Below are 18,095 nucleotides of genomic sequence, written 5' to 3'. Positions count from 1 at the left end.
TTAATTTAAAACAAATTTGATCCTTTGTTTCTCTCAACTTTATTCTTTACAACTTTTCCAACGTTTCGACCCTCAGGTCATTCTCAAGGATACCTCCTTTTTTTTTTTTTTTTTTTTTTATTATAGTATGTATGAGATCATTTATCAATATTACCTATTGCCCACAACTGTGTGGCAGATTGTAATATCTATCAATAAATAAATCTATCAATCTTGATTTTTGTGGAGGAAATTAGGTAAAACTAAAATAGTCTTAGGATTATTGCATTTTCGCAAAACCCTACGGTTACCATTACGTCATTTCTAGAATACTGTTCACTATCCATGTTATTTCGCTTGACCGATACCACAAAAATATTAACTACCACAGGATGGGATTAAACCCACAATGCTCCAAACCCGCATAACAGGAACTATCTATTTGGTGTGCGCGGCACACACTACTGGGAAACTGCCGTCTTTGTGCAAAAACCTCTAAATTGTTTAAATCTTCTTTAACTCTCATGAATTTTTATGTTATTCAAGATACTGGATGGAACAGAAGGCATTTTTTTTTAATTTTCATAATATTTTCAGGTGTACAAATATACATCTTTATATTTTTGGTTTCACATTCCATGAAGGCCACTGACTTCATAAGTCTCACTCAATACGTTAATGAAACTAGAAATCCCATCTACCCTTTTCCTACCGAATTGCTACGTTTGAAAAATCATTTCTTACCGGAGTTGCTTATCACTGAAACTCCATTCCATTTTACTTAACCAATACAACCCAATATTATAATAATACAGATAATTTGTAGCTACCTTTCTGGTTTTTTTGTATGTATTTAGACAGTTAGTTTTTTAAATTACTTATTTGTTTTTCTTCTCTGTATTTAAAATAATTTGATATAAAATTTTAGTACAAGTTATATTTAATTGTGGCCACACTGTTTTTTTGGTCAATATATTTTATTTTAAAATTATAATTACGTTTGTAATAGTTATAAAGGGTCCTCGTCCCAGAAAAATAAAGTATTTTTCATTTCAAACTTACAAAAAAGTTGCTCCAATATCTACACTTACATGGGAAAACAATCTCATCGCAAAGGTCAATAAATCTGGGCTATCAATAAATTTTTTCTGGGCTATCAAAAATGTATAAAAACAAATTTTTCAGTATGGATGTGGTAAAGAAATTTAGAAAAAAAACTTTCCAAAAACAAACCTACTTTTGAAAAACTACCATTTGTACACTAAATTATATTGGTATTGACTTGGCAGAAATATTTTTAGTTGGATAGTTTAAAGTTTAAAACAAAATAAGAACAACCAGTAAAAACGCAATTTTCCCCTATAGCAAAATAATGTCTATAAGATTGGGTCTACGGCTCACAAATCTGAGTAAAAGAAACCACACTCATCAAGATGATTAGACACATTTCATTTTGGATGATTTTCACGACTGTGCGGCAGTCATCAATACCTCGATTTGTAGATTAAGCTTTCTTGTTAACTGCTATTTGTAATATATTCCACTAGACAGCTTTATGCTCTCATTTAAATTTCAAGAGGTCTTGTAATCTTACAATCTACACGTTTTAATGTCCACTAATAATTATTGTCCTCCCTTTCCGAACCTCCCTTTGATTATTATAAAGTTTTGGTTTTATAAATCTGGTACATATACAAATAAATGCAATAAAACCTTATTATCAAGGCCTTACGTGCAAGGGCTTAAATAATCAAGTTAAAAATTCCAACTCATTTTATTTAAAACAAAATCGAAGCTAGGTATTTATTTTCTCAATTTTTTTATCGGCGGATATAATTAAACTTCAGTGTGAAATTTTATTTACATTTATATTTTAGAGCATAATTGCCGGGTCATTCGTCTTAACGACGCATTCAAGTTTCCTTTATGCTTTCAATGAATAACTGAGGTTCATTAGGTTATAACCTACCTCGTTAGAACACGGAATTACAAGCCACAATACTTCAAAAATTTTCAATATGGCAGAACGTATACACACCTTTGTCTGTATAAATTGACCAGACCCCATCCCCTAATTTCTTCGATGAATACTGAATGACATATTTATTTATTTTTTAAACTTACTTCAGTTCAAAATCTATTATTTTCCTAAAGTTAGTTATTTAAAAGGATAAATATGAGAGAGGAAAACGTTAAATGTAGCAGTTTAAAGATCTTTATATTTTATCTTCCGTTGGAGCAAACATAATATAGAAAATTCTATATGTTTAGGAAGTGAAAACACACCGCAGTGTGATACCACGAAAGTTATTGCTGATTGCTTTCATAGACATTATGATGGCTTCGATATCAGTGAGAATAAACTGCTACGAATTATTTTTCCCGCTAAAATACCTTAATGATGCAGGGTAATACGATCATGAAAAATGTTTTATAACGTTTAAAAAATATATTTTATTATTTAAATAATGTTATAGATTTTTATTATTCTATCAATATATTATAATTTTTTGTTTGAGAGTTAATAATTAGTGTTAAACAAAAGCTTTTTTGATTCTTTATCTCAACTTTTTTATTTATATCTAATGTTTCGGTCATCAGCCCATAATCAAGGAGACTTTGAATTGAAGCACTAAGTATTGAAGTATTGATGTATTAAGTTTAAACTTTCATTTACAGAATATTATTCCCAATCCGATTCATTAACCAATTATATTTTCTATTATTCACATTAAAACATTTAACAAATTATCCTCCTTATCATAACAATTTCATGAACAAAACTTACCTTTATGAATATTATTTCACTTCTTAACTACCGGAGGTAATTAAGAAATAAAATTAAGATTAAATTAAGAGCAGTTATTTAATTTAACGTTGCAGTTATGAAAAGTAGCATTTCGTTTGAAACCCTTCCATACATTATAATTTAACTATTATTATAAATAATTTATAATAATTTCATAGCTGATTTAAAAGTATAATTTTGCTGTATCATAAGAGTTTATAATACTGATGTATAAGGCTAGAGTACCAGTTACTGAGAAAGTATAGAAAAAGTTCAAATAGAATTATAAAGAGAACTTTGTTACTTTTTATCATAAGGTCCAATGTTGAACAGTATCGAATATGCTTATACAGAAGTACTTAACAAGGAAATGATATGCATTGAAACAATAAATTACTTTGTTCCATTATTTTTTTATAGTTGTACATCAATAAAATTAGCATACGATTTGTTAAAAATATTTTACATCAAAGAAGTTTAACATTTTTTTATTAGGTGAATGAAGAACGGATACAAAATGCAAAGGTTTCAAAAACTTTATTCCAAACATCGGAATGCATCTAGATATAGTGGAAAAACATTTTTTTGCCATATAGTGTATATAATATAATATTTGTTATATTAGTGGAACAATTGTTTAATAATTGTTCTTGTTACAAAATACTGCTTACAACATTCTTAAAAATTATCGACCAGTAATAAAAATAACAAGTGATCTGAATATTAAAGTATATAGATAAAAAAGATTTTATTGTTAGAATTTAAAATATTATCGGAGAAGAAGTGTATTAAAGCCTACTTGTGTTTTATAGAGTAATAAAACCAGTATAAAATTTAACTATAGTAGTTTTATTGCATGTGCCGATCTCCTTTAAGTACCAATGAATTTCTGGATAACCGATTTTTATTCTAGGCCAATCAAGGAATCTGATACTTTTATTAGTTACATGCGGTCGATTATAAACTTTTACATCTTTCCACCCCAACCGATTTAACTCGTTTTAAAAATTATAAATCTTACCAACTATAAACTAATAATTTTTTATACAACTAAAGATTTAGTCAACGTTTCTTAAACTTATATAGTCCAATTATACATAAATTTAAAAAAACAAAACATTAGGATTGAATTCGAAATCAAGTTAAATAAAACATGAATTTTATATGATTTATTAATTTGGGAATATTATGTATCTTATTCCTGAATTCAAATTAATTAATGTACAATACATTTAGGTAAATTAAATCCAAACATCAAACTTACTGCACTACATGTTCCATTGATTTTTATTATTTACATGAGTTAATGTAAATGTCAGAGTAATATAAATTATTACTCATTAGTTAAAAACCAATCAAACATTATTCTTCATTTTTAGAATCACATAGATTTACTTAAATTACTCGGAGACATTTAGAGTTATTAAATTTCTGTTGGAAAAGAATTAGATAAAATGTTTAATTTATTTAAATCTAAAAAAAAGCTCAAATTAATGTTTGGTTTATTTTAAACATCTCAAAATGACACAGCGTTGAGCATGTCAATAAATTTAATTTCTTTACTTCATAAAACATTTTACAATGTTAGTTCGACAAAATTTATTTCAGTTTTTCATTTAGTAGTTCTTCCAGATCATATTTCCGGTCTTACTATAAAATTGTTGAAACTTTCAACCAGACTAGACTAACTTTACTGAATTATTTCTTGATAGCTCTTAAGCACTAGCACAAATCAACTAAAATTCTAATTAAAATGACTATAAAATTTTAATAATTGAGAATAACCGAACGGAATATATTGCTGGTAATTGGAAAATGTATAAGTTTACTAATTACTTTAATATTACGTTGTGGATATACTGCAGTAAATACAGTTGTAAATTACAATAAATATATACAAAAAAAATTTTTAAATCCTTATGGCTCCCAGCTTTAGTAAAATCATCGATCATGTTCCATATGTTAATGATTTATCCCGAATCAGGTATCAATGCTTCCATAATGAACTCCATAACTACCAAAATCCACTAAATCTGCTTTCCCTTCAATTCCTGATAATCTTCATAGATGTTTGAAAATAATATGAGATGTAGGGAAATTTTTCTAAAAAGGATGAATTGTAGTTTCAGATTAATATAATCGAGAAATAAATCCTTTTGAAGAGATATATCAGGAAGACATTTCACAAAACTCAATTCAACCGGACAAAGGAAATATGGCCGGGTATAAAATTTCTGGTTAACACTTTTGATTTACAACTAGTTTCGGTTACAAAGGATTTTATTAGTTTTCGGTTCGGTCGCAGCGCCCCAAGACTAAAGTGGTCCCTGATTCTCCTGGTTTGATTTTTTCTCCTAGAATTATCCCTGATAATACAAAAATACTAGAAATAACAAACATTGTGTAATAAATAGAGGAAGAGAAAAAAATATGGAGATTCTCTTCTCTCAGGAGACAAAGAGCCTCATCCAAGATTTCTTCCAGTACCTCTTGTTATAATTGTAATATTCCAGTTTAAGAAAGCCTGGATGTAAGGCTGTTATTTACGAATCCAACGAGAGGTATCTGAAAAAATCGTGAGTGGCTGCTCACTATGTGAGTTACCAATTCACACAATCTTCAAAAATTTAAAAATATATATATATATATTTTTCATACCCTGCTCTAATGATTTTAGTGGGTATTTGGTACGTACATATAGGAGGTATGTTATATATATATATATATATATATATATAAAGACTGTTGGGGTTTATAAGTTATAATATATTATAAGATTATAATAACTGATGAACATATGAATTTCACACTTAACAATTGGTTTTGGATATTATAATTATTACAATTATCCTCTAAAGGATACAATTTATAAAAATGAAACAGTCCCTAATTTTATTGTAATAATGAGTTCCTGGATCTAATTCATAATGAAAGCTAATGAAATTAAAACTAAATGTTTTGTACAAGTAAGTAAAACTGAAGTGAACTAATTATTGAAAAAGAAGTTCAGTGATAACTACAGAAAGTAACGGAATATTAACTTTATAAAAAATACTACTAAATTTGTTCTCTTTTTAGAAACTTTCCGAATTAAATTTTTGACTGAATAGATTTAGATTACATATCTAAATCTCTTCAGTAAAAAAAGTGAGAGAAAATTTTTCATTTTCCTATAAGATAGAAACTTTAGTTGTATTTTTACCTACCGTTATTGGAAATTTACTCAGCACTACTGTGAAGTAAGCCATCGATAAGTACATTTGGACAAATTATCGGAATCGTTAAATAAATATAATGGCGTAAGAATTTTTATAATTATGATCAGAAAAACCGGTCGGGATAAAACATTTAAGAGCTAGGAGTATTCCCAATTCTACACCGATTAGATCTAATGCTGACAAAAAATTTATGTTATTACCCTGGATACAAAATAAAGCTTCAATGAATTAAGTCTAGTTTATTGGATAAAATCCTAGTTAGTAAGAGGTTTACAGATTAACCGGTGCTGTGTAATGCAATATCGCAAGGAATTGGATTTTTCGCCATCACGGCCTTCAAAATCCCTAAAATAGATTTAGTAACCACAGGCTGAAGAATGAGGATATAATTTTATTATCTCCGTCCTTAGGGGTAGGGCGACCCTTTTATCTTGGGAAAAATTTAATGCCTTCTGACCGGCTCCTCACCCCAGCTGCTTTAATTCTAGAACTCTTTATCTCTTTGGATACTTTTATTCTTTTTTATAAATCAATATAACAGATAAAAAAAAATACTTGCTTTATTAAATTTAATATTTGGCGAATATTGTGTCAAGTATTTTTAGTTTTAACCAACTTTAGGAAGCCGGTTATCAAAAGTTTCATAAATACATTGATAGTGTTAAATAAATGGAATATTCTCTATGTTTTCAGTTTCATTGGTCATAGTTCACATTCCTCGGCTGAATATGAATTTAAATAATGATTAATTTTATTTATTCTTGTTTGAGAGTAGTAAAGTTAAAAAATATATATGAAGAAATAACAAACATCATTATTTAATTCTTAATTTAAAACAAATTTGATCCTTTGTTTCTCTCAACTTTATTCTTTACAACTTTTCCAACGTTTCGACCCTCAGGTCATTCTCAAGGATACCTCCTATTTTTTTTTTTTTTTTTATATAACAATTTCATTATTTCCTTCAAACTACACACTGATTTCTTTGGCCCTACCTTCATATTGATGCCATTTCCTTTTTCAAATCTTAAAAATGCAGGCTAATCTAGGAAAAAATTATTTAGAAAAGGTTATGTAAGTAGGAAATCTAATTTTAAAAAACAAAATTTTATAATGTTATTATGATATTATTTTAATGATTAATTTATTTAAAAATGGGACAAAGGCAATTAGCCTCCATTTTTAAGATTTGAAAAAGGACATCAATATGAAGGTAGGACCAAAGAAATCAGTGTGTAGTTTGAAGGAAATATTGAAATTGTTATATAAAAAAAAAAAAAAAATCTTTTTGTAGGTATTCTTGAGAATGACCTGAGGATCGAAAATTGTAAAAGTTTAACGTTGGAAAAGTTGTAAAGAATAAAGTTCAGAGAAAAAAAAGGATCAAATTGTTTTAAATTAAGAATTAAATAATGATGTTTGTTATTTCTTCATATTTATTTTATATTTTTTATAGAATCTAGGAGACGATATGTTTGAGCGTAATATGATATCATGTGATTATTCTTTATTTTATATAATTATTACTTTTTTTTAAACATTTCTGTAGTTGTTTTATCTAATGAAAGGGTTATATAGAGAGACAAATGACCATCTAGGTGGAAAAAATAGTGGGAATTTAATGTGTTATTACTAATTTGCTCTGAATTATGGACGACTAATAAATAACTAATATAATAAGCATTATAAATAAACAAAAATAATAATAATAATGTGAACTACTACCAATGAAGGGTCCTTACTTTAAAGGTAATACTATTTTTAGAACAACGGTAAAAAAGGAGGTGATTTTTTCAAGTTCACGCTCAACCCCCAGATTTTTCCCATATTAGGGATACCCACCTTATAAAGCTAGATGAACCAACCAAGGAAGACCAGACCCCACAGGATAGACTAAAGGCTACAATACCAGTATAAATAATTATCTGAACAGCCGGATTCAATTGCAGGTCCTTGGAGTAGTCTTACCTCTGTGCCACCTCATTTTCATAAATAAAAAAATAAGGACCATAAATTAAATTACCAGCTGTAGTTTTTTATTTAAATGAATATTTAAGATTAATTTAATGACAATCATATTTTTTTTAACCGATCTTACAGAAACTAAGATCATTGCTGATTAAAAATCTGAGCAAGCATAATTAGTTGTAAATTAGAGTTTTAATCATATTCCTATAACGAAGTATTATTTCAAACAAATCCAAGAGCCTAAATATACCTTAGCAATAACATAACTAATTTTTGAAATTCATTTACATTATTATTAATTATAAATTATACCTACATAAATTAAAAAAAATAATTTTATAATTTTAAAAAAGGTTAATAAAATTAAAATTAATTTTTAACTAAATTGACCCGTTTGAACCACCTATCTCATTTAAAGTACAGTTATCAAGATCAGAAGCTGAAAAAAAACTACCACAAATTTGGTTAAAGATTTCTCCCAGATGAAATCAATTTTCTTTGGAATTACTATTTCCAAATTGAAAAAAAAAATCTTTTACGCATTCCTTATGAATACTAAGCACATTTTCAATTATTTAAAGACGTATTTTATTGGGAATTACTTTAAAGATTATTAAACGGATTAATCGTCGCCAGATAATTCAAGTGAAGAATTCTTTCAATTTCATCCCCCTTGGCACTTCATTTATATTCTTAGAGCCTAGAATATAAATGACGAAGACTTGGATGAAATCAGTCCAACAATCCATATTAAACATGTATGCGGGGCTGAAGGCACAATCTCTCATATATTCTAGAAATCTTTTGTTGTGAATTCCTTTCGTCTCGTTTGCAATATCTGCTTGGAGTCTTTGTGTGCTTCAAGATTAAGGGTATGTCTTACATGACGTATTAAAACGCTGGTGTCTCTTAAGGGGAAAAAGTATGCAAATATTTTTGTAATGGAGAATCTCTATTGATGAAAATCTTTTAATTTTTATATACCTTATACATATTTAACATATATTATAAATATAATTTATTTCGTTTTGTTATAATTAAGTTCTCTTGTAGTTTTTTTTTTTAATCTCTACAACTTTTTAAAAAATCATTTATTGTTATATGTCATTTGATATACATATATATTTTTTTACGATTTAATAAATAAAGAATCATTAGCATAATACCTATATTAAGTTACATTAGTAATATTATAATTTATGGCAAAATTTACCTCACTTATTGAAATAAATCAATAAAATATTCAGTTGTTCTAAAGGAAACAGTATAATAAACTAATGTAAAGGGTAGTTTATATATCTCGATCGTATCGATAACATAGAAAAAGTTATTCCATATTGGAAGGTTGAGTACGGAGATAAAAGAATGTTTGTTCTCTAGTGCTGTGGCGGCGCACAACTCCACTGTGTCAATATAGTCTCAAAATATTAGCTTCCACAGAGCTAGTCCTAACATTGATTTAACAGACCGATACTTTAATGTAATAAAATAATCTATTGTACTAGAGGAAAGATATAGTTTCTTATTTCTGGTACTATTTTTTTTTCCCTGTTTATGTATGAGAGTATGACAGAGAGATATTTTCTTAAGAGAATACATTTTGGCGGTGAACCCGCCATTTACTGAGATCTGATTATAATATATAATGTATGAATATGATATTTATATTAATAAATTATCGCTAAGATTACTAGAGTAGCTTCTCACTTACCTGATGTGAGAAATAAGTGTGATGACCCTGCAAGAATGAGATGAGAACATTAAAAAACAAATAAGAAAAGTAAAACTTAATTATAAGTAATATATTCAAGAAATCTTTTGTAGTGAGTTCTTTCGCAATATTTTCGGAGTCTTTGTGTGCTTGCAGATTCCTCTGGGATTGGTTTTTAATAAAGTTATGCAGTACATAATAATTACATGACGTATCGAAATGCTGGTATTTTTTAGGAAATATAAGGAAATTATGTCAGATCCAAATGTTGAAATGTTATAGAAGTTCCCTATTAACGTAAATCATCCAATTTTCATATTAAAATATCTTATAAATATACATTATTTTTTAATTGTTATTAAAAATATCCATATAGTCGAAAACATTTTTTTTATTACTCCTACGTATCTGCCATTCCTATTGATTAAAAATTTTAATCACACTCTAATGATGAAAAATTATATTATAAAAACATTCTGAATTATAAATTATCCTACCTTGTTTAAAATATAACAGCTAACAATGTCATTAAAAAGTGCAGACTGCCTTTGCCAAAATATATCTTTGTCTATCAACCTATAAAACATAATTAAATTAGGAAAACACTATGTATAGATCAATCAACTTTAATTATATGTGTTAAATTCTTTTTGTCTACACACTATTTTACTTATGATAATTTTATTGAATTTACACTACCTATTACAATCTTATCAATCACATTATCAAGAATACATTGTTTAACCTACGTCACAAGTTTAACATATTCTCATTACATTTCAAATTTTATTTTAGTTTATTTATTTATTCATTTTAGTATTTTAAAAATCTACCAAATTATACTATATACTATTTATCTTATATTTAAACGTCTTGATCACAAATTAATTTTGCTTTAAATTTCAAGCATAATGCTGATCCAAGTTATTATGTTTCTGATTTGAAATTAATTTTATAACTAATATTTTCTCATTATAAAAATCGTCTGGCAGTTTTTTGTTTAGTTATTATTTTCTTTATGTAAAACCATTGTATTTTATAAGAGGCACTTAAATGTTTAAATGATTGCTTCAGTCACTACAGTTTCTTCATACTCTCCCAAAGTAAGAAATAAGTATGATGGCGCAAAGAGGTTGAGGTGGGTACCCTAAAAAACAAATGGGAAAAGCATAAATTTTGATTAAAAGACATAGACCATCAAAGTTCCTGAGAGCAAAGGCCAAACAAGATGATTGAATAGCTTATGGTTGTTCTAGATTTAAACAATTACGATATATAATTGTCGTCTTTTTTTTATTTAATGTAATTTACAACAGTACAAAATAAAAATACAATAACTAAATATGTGGAATGTTTCATTTAAACTTCAAAATCTTGGGAAGGAACCACCCATTTTGGTCCAGCACAGATTCCTGATATTCCCCATATAAACACGTAACATATTTCAACCATTTTCTGACATACTTTTACCACTCAGTTTAAAAAAATTCACAAAATCGTATGTTGAATAATTGTAATGCTGATATTTTATGTGAAAATATTAATAAAACGGTATGCACAACTTAATTTAAAAGAATTATATTTTTATTTGATGTCGTCCTGATTAAGCTCTCTCTTAAAATTTGTACGAAAAAAGAATTTGGTGCATACGATATATTAATAATAATAGATATAAGTAAACTTCAATAATGAGCTCTGGAATTCATTTGTTTATCTTACACTTTTTTCATCACTAAAAGTTATCTGTTATTAAAATTTTGTTTCTTATAAATTAAATTATAAATTGTATTTGTCATAAAATTTACATTTTTTTTAGCTCTTTAAATTCCGATTGGTTTTTTTTTTTAAAACGTAGCTTACAATAAACCGTTTGTTATATCATTGTAATTAAATTATTTCTTCCAATATAAAACCCTAGTTAACACTATACTTTCTTTAATTACTTTATTACTTGATTATTATTGTAGTATATTTTAAACATGCAGATTTTTCATCAACCAAAACCAAATCATTGACCAAATCCTACATCTTTCTAATTGATGTTGTCGGATTGATTGGTAGTCGTTAGTGTCAAACGTAATTACCAGTTTAAGACAAAAGCAGATGACAAAAAATAATAAAAAAAGAGGTACATATTTTTCTTATTGGATATTACTACAATAACAGGAATCAAAGACCATTGATTCAGTGAATAGCTGGTGCAGTCTCTGGTTAAGGGACAATCCGCGACTGATTGACGGGATCTGATTGGTTGATCCAACACCAGCCATTATACGATTGGCCAATTCCTGCCCAATAATTGAGCCAGTCAGCGGCCTGGGCCCTATAAACACGACTATTCTCTCATCCCCTAGGCTACCATTATATTCAGTGACCTATTGTCGAATATTAATAACTTATCATCAGGCGGAGTTCCATCCCTCGGCTGACAGTCAATTTACCAGTTCATTAACTGACGTCACGGACAATGAGGCATTAATTACTCTCAAGCTTGGGTTCTGATAATGGTACGTTTGGGCAGTAAACAGTGCCAGCGTCTTCCCAAAAGTAATTAAAAAGATTAGTTTATTTATAGCTGAGCCTCATTATGAGACATCATTCATACCCCAAAATAATAATCTTTAAGAACCTATTGATTTATTCTCCCAAAAATGTACTCTATTTACCCTCGACTATTACTCTTAAGTTTATTTATATCCTAACTTTTGGTTAATTACTTTTAAAAATGGGCTATGGTTATTAATCCAGAAAAAAACATAAGCCTCCTAGAAGTTTAAGAGTTTATTTTTCAAGATGCTTAGAATCCAAAAATCGAATAAATTAAAACCCGTCCGTCCAACGCACAATGAGATCTTGTTTAACCCCAAATCACACCATATCGCGCTCCAAAACCTCATTTTTTTGATTTATTAATCTTTTTTCATTTTTCAACGAAAGCACGTAAAAATGTTTAAATTTAATTCTACACCGCTACAACCCATGAAGGGTCAGGGGTTGAGTACTTTGTAAGGAAGTACTATTACTAGACCAACGGTTGTGCAAGGAGGTGATTTGGTCAGAATCACGCTCGACTGACAGATTTTTACCCAATTAAAGGAACCTAATTTAAGAGGCTGGGTGGACCCTAAGAAGGCTCCAGAACCCACAGGAGTTTACTCACGGCTATAGTGCAGTCAAAGTTAGAGTCGTTAAAAATTTTTTTTTAAAGTAAATTAATCACCTGAATTCAAAAATTTCCATACCATTAACAGGTACGTATGCCACATCACAATTTGTGTATTTTTATAAATGTATTTTACAAATATTGTTCTCAATTTCGCGCAAGGTTTTCACATCTTTTTCTTTGTTTGTTTTTGTGACAGTTCCATTATGACGTAGCACTTAGGTGGGAAACCAATTGCGATAAATTGAGAAAAATATTTTTTCAAAGCATTAATATTATAAATTTATGTCACAAAACATAAATGTTCAGAAAATGTGCCTCCAGCTTATTAATTTATAAAATTATATTCAGATTTTTATTTTTAACGGAGTCCACATACCTGTTATTAGAATGGAATTTTTTTAAGTTAGGTAATTAATTCCTTTAAAACAATTTTTAACAGTTTCAACAACAATTTGAGATGGTTGTGGAACTGCTGATTGAGACGGATGAAACAGTGAGGTATGAAATAAATGTAAAAAAAATAATGTGCTTTTTATTTACTTCCTTAGGTTCGATCTTGGCCCTAATTTCTTCGAATTTGACTAATTCTTTTAATAACGAAAAATCAAATATCAGTGTTTGAAAGTTACATGTCATACAAGGTAGCTGTTAGTCGTATCTAACTTACCTAAAGTTTACTTTTTAAACTAGATAAATTTTAGAAAAAAAAATTTTTGCACAGCTCGAAAAGTATACATTTGATGGTAAGTAGTATAACATTCATTTGAAAGGTATGTAAATTTCTTACTGAAAAAAAAAAACCGTAAAACGAATTATTATTAGCAAATATATGAAACATAGAACGTTTGGAAGTGTTATTTAATATTAGATATTTATATTAGAAGTAATATTAATGTGTTTTGAGGATATTTGGATAGATTCCCATCTAAATCCATTTACATTTAAATTAATTTTTTTAAATAATTTCAAATTATACTTATATCTCAACCTATTTATTTATACCTAATATATGTAACTTATACATATACATACATACATGTATTTTGTATTCAGGAAAGAAATATGGCTCTTAGTTAACAAACTAGCCCAAGTGTAGTTAAGCTAATTGCTATCGTAAACCAAAGCCATCGAACCTCAGACCATCAATTTGTACAGGAAGTACTTATCAAACACTGCTTTTACTAAATATATGAACCTCAGAGCAATCTTCATTAGAATGTTGCAGAGGCAATAACGATCAATCTTGCTAAGTAACCTAACCTTGGGTAAAAACTTTAGTAAATTGCTTATCGATATTTGGGACTTGCCATTTGAATATTAATAATTTCAATAAGAATAATGGTTTCTATTATAAAAAATAAATATCCTTTGTTTCTTGGCAACTTTAGAAGAGGGCTTTTAACATTAACAACTTGAATTACAATCAACATAACGATAAACTTAAGGATTAACAATGACCCTCGAGCGAATATTTATAGTTATTGAAGATCAGAATACATTAAACTAAATAAATAATAAATTCACCAACATAAGAAACATACCGCTATACAAGATATATCTGTGCCAAATTTTGAGACAATCTTTTATCATTTAGCAGCGTTCTGAGCAGCAAAAATACAGGTAATAATTTCAGCTTTCAATTTAGGAGTTGGGACATTTTTAAGGGATTGATGATTGCAAGCAGCAGAAGCAATGGGCTTGACGGTAAACCAGAGGAAACTAAATATATGCAAGCTGGACCTGGTGTAGTGGCTGCTGTTGGAGGGGCAGTGAAGATGGATCCATTTGCATTTGAATGTTTTGACCAGTTCACCTATTTAGGCTCAGTGGTCAGCAGCAATTACAGGATCACCCTGGAAATAATCCAGCATCTTATGAAAGCCTTGCTAGTACTTAGTAAGTCCTCACTTACGGATCGGAAGCCTGGACCCTGACAAGTGCTGAAGAAAAAGAGATCTTGGTCTTCGAAAGATAAATTCTGCGCCGAATATTTGGTTGTGTCAAGGTAGGTGAGAATTGGAGGAGGCGAACCAACAGGGAGGTCTACGAGCTGTTCCATGAGGCAGATGTGATGCTGCATATAGGCTGGGGAGGCTGTGCAGGGCTGGCCATGTCTTCAGGATACCAGCGGATGAGATACCGAGGAGGTTTGTGGACTGTAGGCTACATCGGACCAAAGGAAGAGGCAGACCAAGGCTGAGATGGGAGGATGTCATCAGGGATTCCAGGCAACTTGAGCGGCCGCACAAGACCGAGCTACATGGCGAAGGCTCATTGAGGAGGCGAAGATTGGGCTGTAGCTCCACGGATTGATATATAGATGGGAGTAAGTTCTTATTCTTGCAACAATCTTTCTTCATCGAGTGGGGCATGACAAAACCAACTATTTCCTTTATCAATTTCAGACATCAATTCAGTTTTGGCAATTTCCAACTGCTCTGTTGCAGCTGTACTGTTAGGTATACTATATTCAATATGAAAAATGATTATTGTTGATACATATGGACATTCTTCCTTCTCTATCCTAACACTTGTGCTTTCAACACTTTATGAGTACGGAAAATAAACTAAAACTAGTTTATCCCTCCGAAAACTCCCGTATTAGATATATTTATTGATTCATTTCAAATATAAGCGATCTCATGCCCGATCGCAAACAATGAAGCATCATCAATAAAGTCTATTCAACACACTCTACTCATCTGAAAATGTGAAATAAAAATTGGAAATTGGTGCAGTATTGTTAAATATTCAGAAAAAAAGCTGCTAGAAACGAGCAGTATGTTTTTAATATTTTGAGTTCGAATTGTTTTAAACAATATTTGAAATGCCACTGGAATACTACAACTGGATTATTAGAATAACATTTGAAATATCAAACACCTAAATACTTTATTTACCATAATTGTGACTAGTCGGGTAAAATTATCAAGGAAATCAGTAAAAATCAATTTTCTGGTGAAAAATAAATACATTTATTAGTGAGTATACCGTACTAAATTATTTATTAAAATTAATAACATTTAATTCGATAATTAATGGTTAAACTCCATCGAAAAAATACCCTATAATTAGCAGTCAAATAGAAACTCATTAAAGCTAATCTTAATCCAGTATTGACCGGAGAGTATTAAAGTTTATCTTGTCTAATACCCTTTTTCTTTGATTAGTAATTATATTTCGCAATATTTTAAGATCAGGCATGGGAAAGAACGAGACAATATGTGAAAGTGTCCTATACGGCGCTGTGGAAGTAATCCTCAGAATGAGGTTTCAACGGAGCTTAATTTAAGCATTATCTCAAAAACTATTTATTTTTGAGCTTTAAATACTGAGCTTATATTTATAGCTCAATGCCGTAGGTTGCAGCTTTATGAAATATAACTTTACACTCTTCTTCTTTTAAAAAGATTGCAGGTAAACTATTTATCTTTATTTAATTAATTATTTTTACGTTATCATTTATGTTTCAGAATGAAGAAGTCGGATGGTGGACCTGTAAAGGTTGGTGAGACTGAAGATGTCATCTTTGGTTTTCCAGTTTCTCTGCAATGTAAGTACTTTCGATTTTACTTGTATATTTACGTATGAATTCAATAAACTAAAGTATTAATCTCACGTATTTTATGATTGTAAATTTAACCTTTTAAAGCTGTTTTAAAGTTTAAAATCCCATTCTAGTTCACACCGATAAAATTAATTTATTGAAATACTGTCACGTTCAACTTTTTTAAACGTTTTAACTTAGAAGTTAGAACTTAGAGGTCATTATGTTTTAACTTCCTTTTTTTCCTTACTTTTATTAACTTAATATAATCGAAATATGAACATTACCCAGAAGAATCCTTTCAGTCTATAATTGATTTTCGACACCTTTATTTGTAGATATCTGAATCCATTCTCAGTTCCAAAACTATCAAGTGTTTGTTGCTTTAAATTTTTTATCATTTTGCAACATACACTCAGCGTTCCTTTATATTGCCATGGGTTTTAAAGTCAAATGAAAAACATTTGAAAAAAGCTTACACCAGTGGTACAACATACCACTGAATCACCTACCAAGAAGACTGTTTAATGAATCTCCGGAAGAAAGACAACCAAAGACAACCAGGAAGAAGTCGTCTGAAATGGCTTGATGACGTAGAGGCAAACCTGCGTCGGTTGGGAGTAAGGTGGAGGAGTCGTGTCATTGGCAGCAATGACTGACTGAGGTTAGTCTCGGATGCCAAAGCCCTGCAACGGCTGAAGAGACATCGCATCAATAAGCATAAATTAAATATTAAAAAACTTAAAATAATGAGATGAAAATGTGCTACATTCATTACTTTAATAAAATTAAAAATGAAAAAGTTGATTTAGAAATTAATCTTGTTAGAATAAAAATTTCTTGATAATAATTTTATTAATATAATATAGTAGACCAAACTCACAATGTTGTTTATATTAATGTAATGTATTTATTTATTTATTTTATAAGATAAAAAGTAATGATTCTGATAATGTACTAAAAAAAAATAAAACAAACATACTTTTTAACTAGCATTTATAAATCATTTCTTTATTCATAAATTAAGGATCATTTTAAGTGAATGATACTTTTTTTTACAAATACATACATATTTTTGGGGTGGGGAGTTTTAAGGATCAGTCAATAATTCAACATTATTTAGGCGACGTTTCGCAACTTCATTGTTTGCATAGTCAAGTCCTACAATGAAAACAAAATCATTTTCTTGGAACTAATACTTTCTTCCACTAATAACCATATAACAACAAGTAAAAAGTGTGATTTATGATTAATAACTATTACAATTAAAACATTTCTTACAACTTTCTATTACAATGTACCCTACATTATGATCCAACTAACTCCAGATTAGTGCCAGATCTGAATAGGTTTCGAAATGGAGGCAGATTTTCTTTGGTTTCTTCAAGACGTAAACGTTTTTTTTTATTGCAGGTAGTCCCTCTGTTATTTATATTTTATGTATATCAAGTATTTTGTGTGTTTCTATTTATTGTTTTTAATTGTATCCTATGTATTTATTAGGCTAGGAGTAATATGAATTTAAAATTTTGTACAACCTATTTTTTATTGTTATTTCGATTCTTATATTTTTTTATAGTTATCATTTCTTTCAAATTTTCCTTAAAGTTTTTTTTTTTTCTCCTGATGCACGAATATCACCTAAATGAAATTCAATTATTGACTGATCCTCCAGACCCACAAAAAATATATATACTTACAACAATCAAAGAAAAATT

The 18,095-nt window shown here is 29.0% G+C and overlaps 1 protein-coding gene across 1 annotated transcript in view; it reads left to right on the top strand.

Moving 5' to 3' along the window:
• The window catches only part of LOC106683153 (synaptotagmin-15), a 283,819-nt gene that overhangs the window by 33,492 nt on the left and 232,232 nt on the right, over positions 1 to 18,095 (top strand). Inside the window, exon 2 of the mRNA XM_024361678.2 lies at positions 16,304 to 16,383. Coding sequence (XP_024217446.1) covers positions 16,305 to 16,383 — 79 coding nt within the window. The 5' untranslated portion in view covers position 16,304. The remainder of the gene's footprint in view (positions 1 to 16,303; positions 16,384 to 18,095) is intronic.

The sequence above is a fragment of the Halyomorpha halys genome, unplaced genomic scaffold (genome assembly GCF_000696795.3).
Source record: "Halyomorpha halys isolate HHAL.00 unplaced genomic scaffold, Hhal_1.1 Scaffold470.1, whole genome shotgun sequence".
Taxonomy (NCBI): Eukaryota; Metazoa; Arthropoda; class Insecta; order Hemiptera; family Pentatomidae; genus Halyomorpha; species Halyomorpha halys.
The sequence above is the reverse complement of the archived record's forward strand: the minus strand, read 5'-3'. Positions and strand labels throughout refer to the sequence as shown.